The sequence below is a fragment of the Scleropages formosus genome, chromosome 10, assembly GCF_900964775.1.
Source record: "Scleropages formosus chromosome 10, fSclFor1.1, whole genome shotgun sequence".
Lineage (NCBI taxonomy): Eukaryota > Metazoa > Chordata > Actinopteri > Osteoglossiformes > Osteoglossidae > Scleropages > Scleropages formosus.
The window spans coordinates 12885439-12898178 of NC_041815.1; the positions used below are offsets into that span (position 1 = coordinate 12885439).

Here is a 12740-nt window from a genome sequence, read left to right on the forward strand (position 1 = left end):
CAACACCAACATGTGCATTGACACGCAAGGCAGCTCGCAATAACACACACACACAAACGCACGGGTGGCCTTGTGTGTCCGGGCAGACGTGGGTGGCGCTGCAAACAGCTGACTCTGATACAGAACTGCAAACAGCTAATTTGGACCGAAAAGGATAGGACTGGGGGTGGTCAACCTTCAGCATGGAGACGCAGCGGGCCTGGCGGCGTGTGCTTTCGTCCACGTTTAACACAAAGCAATGGTTCCCAGAGAGCACATTAAAGCCCTGCAACGCTTTTATCTTTACGGCCCCTTTAGTGTGACGCGAGCACCGGCTCGGCGGACTGTCCACCAGTGTGAGGAAGCACTGCGTGATCTTCTCCAGCGCTCTGTCCGCCTGCACACGAGGAATGTGCACAGCGTCAGGGCAGCGCGCCCAAAGTGGACCTGACACGTCCGAGTTTGACAAAAGGGCTTTGATGCCGCTGATTTAAACGCACCCTTACACACACACACACACACACACACACACACACACACACACACACACACGTTTGAGAACAAATGCACTACAGGCCCTTCCTCCGGCCACACGCACAACCGAAAGACATACACGAGGACTGCCTACTCGGAAGCCTGGAGGACGTGCGGGAGGCTACAGCAGGCCCTGGAATGTGTCAAGATGAGAGACTCATTGAACCCAGATAAAAGGCAAGTAAAGAGGGCTCCTCCAGGATCCTTGAGGTGTTTCCCCTCTGAACTGCACTCTGGACTGCATGGGCCTGGCAGACACCCATAGGATCCTCCTGGCCCTCACGTACCTTCATCTGTAGGCCTGCACTACGAAAAACAAACCCACACCAGGTGGACAAACAAGCACACTAACGTAGACTTTGATCACACGGGGAGCACGAATGATGAAGACCCCATCTTGCACAACTGGCCAGAGGAGCCATCTGGACCTACAGAACAGATTCTGGCACTCTTCAAATCCTCCAACAAGGGGTGCACAGGAAAAACAGCCATTTAAATAACCGCAGGGTCCCTTTTGCACCAACACGTAAGTTCCTCTCTGCTTCAGCGCAGGGAGCGTTATTGCTCGCCTCGAGTCGGCCTGCGTTTGGTGCTCAGCATCAGGCTTGGCTCGATAAAGATCTTGTTTGTGGAACAATCTGTCATCGCTCGGAGAAACGCACATACACAGCCTCTCCTGGCTGCTCCGCTAGCTCACAAACAGAATACAATATCACAACCTGTCGCCAGTGCGATTATTAACAGCACATTTACACTATTTATCGTGGCCTCTTACTTTTTGTTACTCAACAATGTGGCGCTGGGGGAGGCGGGAGTCGTCAAGATGGCTCGGATTCTGCGGGGCTCGTTTTGTACAGCGTGCAGTTAGTTAATCGAGCCGCATTTAAAGTGTCCTTTCCCCGCATATCCTGCTAGTTTAGCAATACCGATACGGATGTTTTTCAGGCCTACATTTCGCAAGTTAAACACATAGAACAAAATTAATTGGGAAGCGTTCTCAGCCTTGAATGCTCCCATGTGGTCTCTGTGTTCAAGAGTTGGATTTTTAGCAGCATTTCCAGATTTAATCCCATTCTTTCCAGAATGAAACCCAAAAACCAAACTATGTATCTTGGAGGTTCTAACTTCACTTCATAATAACCACTTAAGTAAATAATATTTTGTTTGCGTGTTTTTCTAAGACCAGGACGGAAAACTAAACAGAGTTTTATGTCATTGACTGTCTTTCGTGGTTCTATTTGTTTATCAGCTGTAAGGAAAGCAAATCGTGGCATTGATTTTGATTTGAATTCAATGATTACTCTAAATCTGGCTATTATGAAGAACTTACACTGCAAATAAATTATTATTCCAGCAACATAAAGATGCATTGGACAGTTAAAAGCAAAAAGTATGTTTTTTAATGGTTTGAAACGAAATACTTGAATAAGGCATCACCAGAGTGACTTTTCTAAACAAAAAATTATGTGGAACATTGTACTAAAAGTTACACTTAAGTGTAAATGGTAGCATTTTCTAGAAAAGTACAGATGGCGAAAACAGTTTTATTTTTTACAACTTTTTATAGCATATTTATGTAGTAGATTCTGTTATCCATGACTACTCAGGGCTCCTGGCCTTACATAAATTGGTAACAAGCTTAGGAACAGTCATGGTCTTTGGCATTGCTGCCTTACAAGCTGAAATGTCCTGTTCTCCCTCTAGCTGTTTTACCCTTAATCAAGGTACTTACCCAGAAGATCATCCCCAGTAGGCACCGCTTGTCCAGCTGATGGTGAGGTGGAGAGAGTTATCCTATAGCCCCTCCTATTGGCAACCAGACACTATTACATTTTCACAAGAATGTTGCGCTCTCGCTGCGGCCTCTGCACTCTAGTACATTTACATTTATTCATTTAGCAGATGCTTTTCTCCAAAGCGACTTCCAGTGAACACTACATAGTGTTATCAGCCCACACACCTTATTCACCAAGGGGACTTACACTGCTAGATACACTACTTACACTGGGGCATTCTTCCTTACATCAGTGGAGCACACACTCTCTGTCACTCACACACTATAATTGCAGACACATTATGTGGCAGCACAGTGGTGCAGCAGGGAGCACTGGTGCATCACAACACCTGAACCGTGCATTCAGGTGTAGGTTTGAATCTGGCTCAGTCTGTGTGCAGTCTGCCTGTTCCACTTGTGGTTGTGTGAGTTTCTACCCACTGTTCACAGTTTGCATATTTCAGGTGCATTGGAGACTCTCAAACTCTCACACTCCTACCCTTAGGGTGTGTATGTGTGAATGAATGAGTGTGTGACTGTCCTGTGCTAGACTGGTGCCCTGTCCAGTGTGCATCGCACCTCCTGCCCTGTGCTTTCGGGACAGCCTTGTCCTCACTAGACAAACAGGGAGATGGAATGAGTGAAAAGCATTTCTTAATTTTCTGCATCCAAGTAAACAGTCATCATTATTTCAATTAAACAGTTCTTACACAAATTAGACCCAGCTGTTCTTAGTATTTCAACAAGGATTCATTAGTGGTTTATTCAGTTTTGCTTAAATTTCAATAATGATGAAAAAGTTAACGTTTTCCCAAAACAAACGCAGCTCTTCTAACAAATTAACACATATTTAGTTTGACTCTCCTTCATTAACATGTTCCAGTGCAGTTTAAATGACGCCTTTCATCCAGTCAATAGCTCAAGAAATAACTCATTTAGATCTTAAGTAGAACAAAAACGCCTATAGAAATGCAAACGAGAATGACGTCTATGAATCTGCAGAGAAGAACGTACCACATTCAGCAGTTCTAGTCCATCGGGTAATGAAGAGGCTGAGAATATACTGCTCTCAAATTTACACATGTGGACTTGACAGGAATGACCACAGTGTGCCGGTAGTGTATTGGTTAGAGCAGCTTCCCTTGGACCCAAAGGTATCAGGTGTGAATCTGACCTCCATCTGTAGTGCCCTTGACCTATGTAGTTACCCTGAATTACCCCACTAAAATGACACAGTTGTATAAATAGGTAAATAATTATAGGAATCTTAACATTGTACATTTGTTTGGAGAAAAGTCTCAGTTAAATGAATGAATATAGTAAATAACCAACACAACAAGCTTAAGCATTCAACTAATCTGGCAATGTCAACACACTCACCAATGAAGTTGACCAGCATGTTTTATTATGCATCACTGATGGGGCTGGACAGCAAAAACTTCACACAATGCCTGCACAGGCTGGAAGGATGAATAATGCTGCTCAACCTGCAGGAGAAACAGGATTTCATACATCATTAAAAGGGCTCTAGCCCTGAGCAGTGCCAGACAACATAAGTGTAATGAAAGACACTCCAACCCATTGCTATGACCTTCAGCCAGAAAAAAATACAGGAGAATCTGAAGACAAACTCAGAGTGTAAAAGTCTTTAGATGTGAAACTGAGAACTCCATATACAGGGTATTTAAGAAATAATTTTAAGCAATTTGGTTCATACATACAGCCTAGGCTATGCTAATAGTCAACATTAAAGTGTCACCATTCCATTTTAGGTTCACTTTCTTTGGACAGCAGGCTACACGTTGACAAAAATTTTTTTTTACCACACCCTACACTGGTATAGGGGGTGTGATGGCACAGCGGGTTTGGCTGGGTCCGGCCAGGTCCTGCTCTCTGGCGGGTCCGCGGTTTGAGTCCTGCTTGGGGTGCCTGCGACAGACTGATGTCCCGTCCTGGGTGTGTCCCCTCCCCCTCCAGTCTTGCACCCTCTGTTACCAGGTTAGGCTCCAGTTTGTCGGGACAAGCAGCTTCAGACATGCATGTATGTACATTGGTACGAATAGTTACATATTACATATACAATGGAAAAAAAGTTGCAAATATCATTGCTGCCTAAAGTTTGAAAGGAGGATTCTGCTGACACCTATTTCTCTGCAGATCTTTAAAATATATTGCAGAGAAAGTACATGTGACTAATGGGCAAACATACACTGCCTGGCCAAAAACAAAAGCCACACACTAGTATTTTGTTGGACTGCCTTTTGCTTTGATTACAGCACACATTTGCTGTGGCATCATTTCGACAAGCTTATGCAATGTCAACATTTATTTCCGCCCAGATTTGCATTAATTTCTCGCCAAGTTCTTATGTTGATGATGGGAGAGTCGGACCGCTGTGTAAAGTCTTCTCCAGCACACCCCAAAGATCTTCAATGGGGTTAAAGTCTGGACTCTGTGGTGGCCAATCCATGTGTGAAAATGATGTCTCACGCTGCCTGACCCACTCTCTCAGAGTTTGAGCCCGATGAATCCTGGCATTATCATCTTGGAATGTGGCCGTGCCATCAGGGAAGAAAAAAATCCATTGATGGAAAAACCTGTCATTCAGTATATTCAGAGAGTCAGCTGACCTCATTTTTTTGGGCAGAGAACATTGTTGAACCTAGACCTGACCAACTGAAGCAACCCCAGAGCATAACACTGCCCCCACAGGCTTGTACGGGAGGCACTAGGCATGATGGGTGCATCGCTCCATCCACCTCTCTTTTTACCCTGATGTGCCCATCACTCTGGAACAGGGTAAATCTGGACTCAGACCACATGACCTTTTTCCCTTGCTCCAGAGTCCAATCTTTATACCCCCTAGCAAATTGAAAACCCCCCCCCCCAATTACCCTCACTGATAAATGGTTTTCTTAAGGCTACAGTTGTTTAATCCTAACCCCTTGAGTTCTCTTCACATTGTACATGTGGAAATGCTCTTACTTTCACTATTAAACATAGCCATGAATTCTACCATTTTTTTTTTTTTACGATTTGATTTCACCAAACGTTTAAGTGATCGCCGATCACAATTATTCAAGATTTTTTTCCTGACCAGATTTCTTCCTCAAAGATGATGGTTTACCACTATCCTTCCAGGTTTTAATAATGCGTTTCAGGAATCGGCTTAGTTATTTTCTTTCCTTAATGCATGCCCGCAATTTGACCCTTCTGAAACAGATGAACATCTTTTCCACAACAACAGGATATATCTTCCAACATGGTTGTTTCAGAAATGAGAAGTTACTCATTCCATCAGTTAGGATTAAATAACTTGTTGCCAGCTGAAACACATTAATCACTGCAGTAATTATCCAATGGAAGGCTCTTATCTATTTGCTTAGTTAAATCCAGGTGGTGACTTTTTTTTTGGCCGGGCAGTGTATCTTTTCCTTTTTATTATTCAAGAAATTGCTAACAAAGATTCCGGTTCATCTGTGTATCACCTTTAAGTTTCACTTCTGTAAAAACAAACTATACCGTTCATTGCATGACAAACAGGCCTAATTATGCACATGTGGTTTTTGTGACCTTATTTTTTCACAACAATAGCAGTTACCCTTTTTGCCTCTGAAAAGGCAACATTTATCTGTTTCTAACTTTCAGCAATTTGAATACACTTTGCAACTTTACTACTTATTTCATGTGCACATTGTACAGTGTTTCTGGGGCAATTTAGAAGATTTGTACAACCCCAATTCCAAAAAAGTTGGGACGCTGCATAAAATGTAAATAAAAACTGAATGCAATAATTTGCAAATCTCATAAACCCATATTTTATTCACAATAGAACATAGAAAACATATCAAATGTTTCAACTGAGGAAATGTACCATTTTCAGAAAAAAATAAGGCAATTTTGAATTTGACGGCCGCAACACATCTCAAAAAAGTTGGGATGGGGGCAACAAAAGGCTGGAAAAGTAAGTGTTACTAAAAAGAAACAGCTGGAGGAACATTTTGCAATTAATTAGGTTAATTGGCAACAGGCCAGTAACATGACTGGGTATAAAAATATTTTAGAGAGAGTCTCTCAGAAGTAAAGATAGGCAGAGGCTCAACAATCTGTGAAAAACTGTCTACAGATTGTGGAACAATTGCATAATAATGTTCCTCAATGTAAAATTGCAGAGACTTTGAATATCTTATCTACAGTACATAATATCATCAAAAGATTCTGAGAATCTGGAAAAATGTCTGTGCACATGGGACAAGGGCAAAAATCAATATTGGATGCCTGTGATCTTTGGGCCCTCAGGGGGCACTGCATTAAAAACAGGCATGCTTCTGTAATGGAAATCACCGTATAGGCTCAAACACCGCTAGAAATCATTGTTTGTGAACACAGTTTGCCGTGCCATCCATAAATGCAAGTTAAAGCTCCATCATGCGAAGAAGCAGCCATATGTGAACATGATCCAGAAACGCCGTCGTCTTCTCTGGGCCAAAGCTCATTTAAAATGGACTGAGGCAAAGTGGAAAACTGTTCTGTGGTGAGACAAATCAAACTTTGAAATTCTCTTTGGAAACCATGGACGCCACGTCCTCCGGACTAAAGAGGAGAGGAACCATCTGGCTTGTTATGAGCGCTCAGTTCAAAAGCCTGCATCTCTGATGGTGGTGTATTAGTGCCTATGGAATGGGCAGCTTGCACATCGGGAAAGGCACCATCAATGCTGAAAGGTATATACAGGTTTTAGAGCAACATATGCTTCCATCCAGACGATGTCTTTTTCGGGGAAGGCCTTGCACATTTCAGCAAGACAATGCTAAACCACATACTGCATCTATTACAGCAGCATGGCTTCGTAGTAGAAGAGTCCGGGTGCTGAACTGGCCGGCCGGCTGGCCGGCCTTCAGTCCAGACCTTTCACCATTAAAAACATTTGGTGCATCATGAAACGAAAAATACGACAAAGACCCAAGACTGTTGAGCAGCTAGAATCCTGTATCAGACACAAATGGGACAAGATTCCTCTCCCAAAACTCCGGCAACTGATCTCCTCACTTCCCAGAAGTATATGGACTGTTGTTAAAAGAGGAGATGTTACACAGTGGTAAACGTAGCCCTGTCCCAACTTTCTTGAGACGTGTTGCTGCCATCAAATTCAAAATACCTTTTTTCCTTAAAATGGTATATTTCATCAGTTTAAACATTTGTTTTCTATGTTCTACTGTGAATAAAATATGGGTTTAAGAGATTTGCAAATCATTGCATTCTGTTTTTATTTACATTTTAGTGTCCCATCTTTTTTGGAATTGGGGTTGTAAAAAACAGGTACATATGGCTCAGTGCATTACTCAGAGGTAAGTCCTTCTGCTTCCCCATAATCACATTCAGAGAGGCTACTGCTCTAGGGGGTATTACTTTGTACTGCCTTCCAAATTATTTTTTAAATAAAAGCTCTTTCTTGGAACAGCAGACCACTTTACATGTTATTAATGGTCTCAGGTACTCTTGGGACATTGAAAAAAAATTCTAAATAAAAATGTTTTAGTTCACAAAGGATATTTTTTCATCCAATCACTTCTCAGCTTAGCACTTTGGTGCTTTACCTTGACTATACTACCCATGAAAAACTCACAAAGACAGACTATATTTTCTGAGCCAACATGAGCACTTTGCATAGGTTATAATGAAGTTGTAGTTTTAACATGCATAAAATAACTAGTCAAAAAAGGAACCAGAAAATAAATTAATGCCTTAGCCAACAGGTGATGTAAATTGCAATTGCTGAGTGTTTACTGCTGATGCATGAATAGGAAGCTGAAGTAATGCGTCTAGTATCACAAATTTTCACTTGTACTCATCCTGTATTGAAACTCCTAAAGAAAAAGATTGAACAGATTGTGTAATAAGTATATGTTCCTGTACATGAATTGAAATTAACAGAAAATTAAACATTTACAAAAACATTGACAAACTTTGAAACAAACAAATTAGAAATAAAAGCTCAGTTTTTCTGTGTTTCATTCCTTGGTTAATAGCAAATGCCAGAAATACAAAAATGTGTGCTTCCTCTCACTGTATGTGTGTTTCCTCTTACTGTGTCTGTGTGTCCACTTCCTTCCTTATTTCCAACTGTTACTCATTTGGAGAAGAGTGCTGCTTTCCCCTCAAACAGAATTTGCACAGGACATGAAAAGATGGCAGTAGAAACACAGAGCTGTGATGAAGAAAGCCTTAAACAGTAGATGCAGTTAGATATTTTTTGTAGCTGATCTGAGTTTAAACATTTGTTAGTAGGCAACAAAGGTGGGGTGAACACAACATTATCATTGATCGGGACCACAATGCTGACAGGACTTTGTGAAAGAGAACGTCTGTCCCAAGTTCATAGGGTAAGGAGATGTGTTACTAAAGGGCTCTTCCTGCTGAGCGGCATCTTCAGTGCCATCTACCTTATTCCAGGTAAGGCTTTTATAATAGAATTCTCCGACAATTTATGAAATTGATTGTTGATGTGGGCAACGGGGACAGACTCAGAGGGAAAAACTGCTGGACTGGCAATAAAAGGTGAAAATGAATTAACCTGTTCATGCCAGCATTTTGTATACTCAAACAGAGCTATTAACCCATTACAAATCAGAGCTGTTCACAAGGAAATTATGCAATTCTCCCCCGGTGCGAAGATATTTAAGTCATATCAGAGAAAACAACAGCTTTATAGAATATACCAGTTAGAAAGGAGGAATAGAAACTGAAAGAGTGTTTAGCTTGGCTGAGCCCTGGAGTGATCACCTGGTTCCTCTGTGAATAGTCACTTCCGTTGTTTTAGGAGTGCCACTTTCATTCATTTCCTTCCGGACCCATGAAAAGGAATTAATATTAAGAGTAACATTATGCGATGCCAAATGTTACAAAAGCAGACACCAGTTAAGTGCTACAGCCTTAAGTGGATGTTTCTCATTATATTTTAATATTATTATATCCAAAGGGGAGTAGAGCTGTCAAAAACAATACTTGTGTAAAAGCAGTGTTACTTAGGTAAAAGTAAACAAACATTCATTCTATATCTTCTGTGTCACATTTAAACATAACTATATATAGACTTGCACACACACTGCTAGGTATAATTAACCATTATTTTGGTGATGCTTTTGCCAAGATGGCAAAGACAGGTTTTTGTGCAAAGCCACATAAAATTATTTACCGATTTATACAGTGAGGTAATTTTTACTTGAGCAAGTCAGTGTAAGTATCGTGATTAAGGGTAATACAGCAGGAGTAGGAATTTGAACTTGTGTTTGACTGCAAGGGGACAGCTCTAATCATTATAGTACATGCTGCCCCAAATGAACAGTTACAATATTCCTTTTGCATTCATCAAATTCCTTTATCCAAACCAAAGTACTTTGCCATTAATATAGCTATGACTGCTGTGACCCAGTCTCAACAAAAATACTGTAAGTTAATAAAACACAGAATGCCATTTGTTACCAGTGCATATACATGAATTAATAACAGGAGTGACTTACCCGAATAACTTGGTTCAACAAGAATTTACTCTTACAAAACCTTAAAGCGAGAAAAGTTTTTAGATTATTACTTTTAAAGATTCCTTCCCACATTTTTTCTACCATGACTACTTCTGAATAAGAACAGACAAGGTTGTCAGTGCAAATGGGACAAAACTCAACAGTAAGCTCTGATTGGTGAAGAATAAACAAAAATAGTGTTGCTAGAGGGTTAACAATAAAAGTGACTTGATTGGCCAATGAAATCCACAGAATAAGTCAACTAATGGGGAGGAGACGTTGCTCATGGTCTGCAATGCCTTGATCAGTTTTAAGGGAAAGTTGTAATACAAAATGTGAAAAATTAAAAAGTAATAAGGGTGACAAAAGTGATATAGCAGAAGTCATTTTTCTTTACAGATGTACTCTAGTAAATGTAAAAAGCATCAGTGACAAAAGTTACCCTGAAAAGCACAGTTTCTCCAATAACTGGTATAAGTAACAGAGTAAATGTCATTTGTGATGAACCTCTAACTGGATCATGGTGCAATGTTTTCTTTAGATTGCTAAGGCTAAGACAACACGCTACTTTCTTTCCCCTGTCTCTTTCAGGCTGTAAGGCTGATCCCTGCTCCCCAAATGTGCTGGCCAGTCGGAAAACAATATACATACCTGAAGGACAGAGTGTGTCTCTGTCTTGTGAGATCCAGCACTGTGGGGACCTTGGCTGGAAGGGAGGATGGGGGAGATACACAGAGAACACATTTACTCTTCTTGGACCAACACCAAGGCATCTCCTCTATAACAAAACACTCTTGCAGGAAAGTATAGTGCTTTACATGAAAATCCTTAACACCAGCCGCTTGGACTCTGGGATTTACCAATGTAGGATTAACTGGACAAACAACCAAAGCAGTAACGGGCACATAACATACATGAATATCACTGAGGGTAACTATGTGTTTTCTCCTGCCTCTTTTAAAAGGTCAACATTGACAAGAGATGGGAAAAAAAATAAAGACCTGTCAAATATTATTTGGTGCGATAGGGTCCCCCTGCTTGTATAGCATGGATACAAGTAACGAAGTCAGAAGATGCTGTGTAATGGTGCTGTTGATCTCCGTGCCTAATGCATCTCCTCAAGACACATTATTGAACAAATCAGTCGCAAATCCAGCTATATGACCTGTGTCCCCATAACATAGCTGTTTTCCCCCCCCATGTTACATTAGCCACCCCAGCAGCTGGTCGGAAGATCCTGACGCGGATGCTAGTGTGCTCAGGGGCTTTGCTGTGCTTCCCAGTGGTCCTGGGAGTGGCTCGCTGCTTATGTCCCAAAGATACTCAGTCTACTGGTAAGGACTACCCAGCGCCTTCACCAGCATCCTCCTAAGGGCTTTCCAGAATGATACCAAACTACCGGTTCCGAGCGGTCGGTGCCATGTAACTATTCCAATAAGACTTTGTTGGTTATTTCAGTATTACATAGTATGACAGTTCCAGTCACTGTAGAGGGTTTTAAGTTACTTTGGTTTCTTTTTGGATAACATTTGGAAATCAAAGCAAAAAGCCCATCTACCTACAAGTAGCCAGCAGCACAACTCTATAGAACTCCATCCTGAAAGTGACTGACAATAGCTTTTTTTCATTCCTGTTTCAGATGTAGCAAGTGGTAGACCCAAAACAGAGGTGAGTTGCCAGTTTAGTTTCAGAAAAACCTTTTGATTCTTCTTGGTGGTCTGGGTAATAAGATCCTCTTCCAACATTGAAACTTTCAAAATGTTGAATACAGTACCATAGTTGCTTTAGGCCCTATTTTAACTTATTTAGCCATATCTTTTGCATAACCTTAACATCTTCAAGAGCTGCAATCTATTCCTTTCAGGTGGTCTATGCAGCACTTGCTCTTGAAGCACGAGGCAGAGCCAGTAAGCGTCAACCTCCTCCATGTACAATATACTCTTCCGTCCAAATCTTGCACCCCAATGCCTGAGCAGACTGTGCAGAACCCTTGGCCATTGTCCACGCAGCCTCCTGCCGAAACATTGACAGCATGCTAACAATAAGCCAATGTGACCAGCACCCATCTGTAAGAGTCAATCCTGGACAGAGGTGATCTGCAGGAGACTACATAATACAACGTGATGTTGACCAGCCTTATTAAATGGCGACCTTATAAATGCAAATAGATGTCTGAAGGATGCCAGTTCATCTCTGATAAACCTTAGCTGTTGTTCCCTTCATTAAGGTGCCTAACATTTATTTCCACAGGAAGACATTTTAATATAACACAGCAGCTTTAGACAAACTGATGTAAATTTTCAATGTAATACATACTCCTGCTTCCAATTATATCTTCATTAAAACAATAGTAAAATTTACAGGAATGAGTCTTTACTATAGACTAGTATTACTCCCTTGGAATGTACTGAAGAGAACACTGGGTAAAATTCAGAACTGGGTGTTAAGGAAAGTTGTTCTCTGGTTGGTTGTGGTGACAGTTTATGTAGGACAGGGGTCATAAACCTAGAACTCAATGACACAGTAAATCAGTTAACTAAGCATTGTTACCCTGTAGACCAGGCAAGTTGACTTACTGTCAAAAGTTAAGCCATTTAAGCCAAAGGACAAAACTGGAAAACAGAGTAGTCTATAAGGGCAAGATAAACAGGATGCATTACTACAAGGTGAAAAATTCAAATGTTATAGCCCAAAACGACTTTCACACTGGAGCAGGATGATCCCCAATGCTTCAGTAAATGGACGAAGTCACACAAAAAGACTTCAACTAAGACACACACATTTCTTTGGATGATGACCTCTGCTTAGTAAATAACACAAAAGCAACAAACAAGAAAAAAAAAAAAAAAGAAAAAGAAAAATCTTAGATTATGGGTTTAAAAAACTGACAAATTAAAAACCTTTAGTCCAGGAAGACAGGTTAAAAATGAAGT

The 12740-nt window shown here is 41.0% G+C and overlaps 1 protein-coding gene across 1 annotated transcript; it reads left to right on the forward strand.

Annotated features, from left to right (window-relative positions):
• Positions 1–8348: 8348 nt before the first annotated feature.
• LOC108932086 (uncharacterized) lies at positions 8349–12621 on the forward strand. The gene is made up of 5 exons (XM_018748277.1): positions 8349–8740; positions 10399–10737; positions 11019–11141; positions 11447–11475; positions 11672–12621. The coding sequence occupies exons 1-5, from the start codon at positions 8623–8625 to the stop codon at positions 11777–11779; spliced, it is 717 nt and encodes a 238-aa protein (XP_018603793.1). The 5' UTR covers positions 8349–8622; the 3' UTR covers positions 11780–12621.
• Positions 12622–12740: the final 119 nt, after the last annotated feature.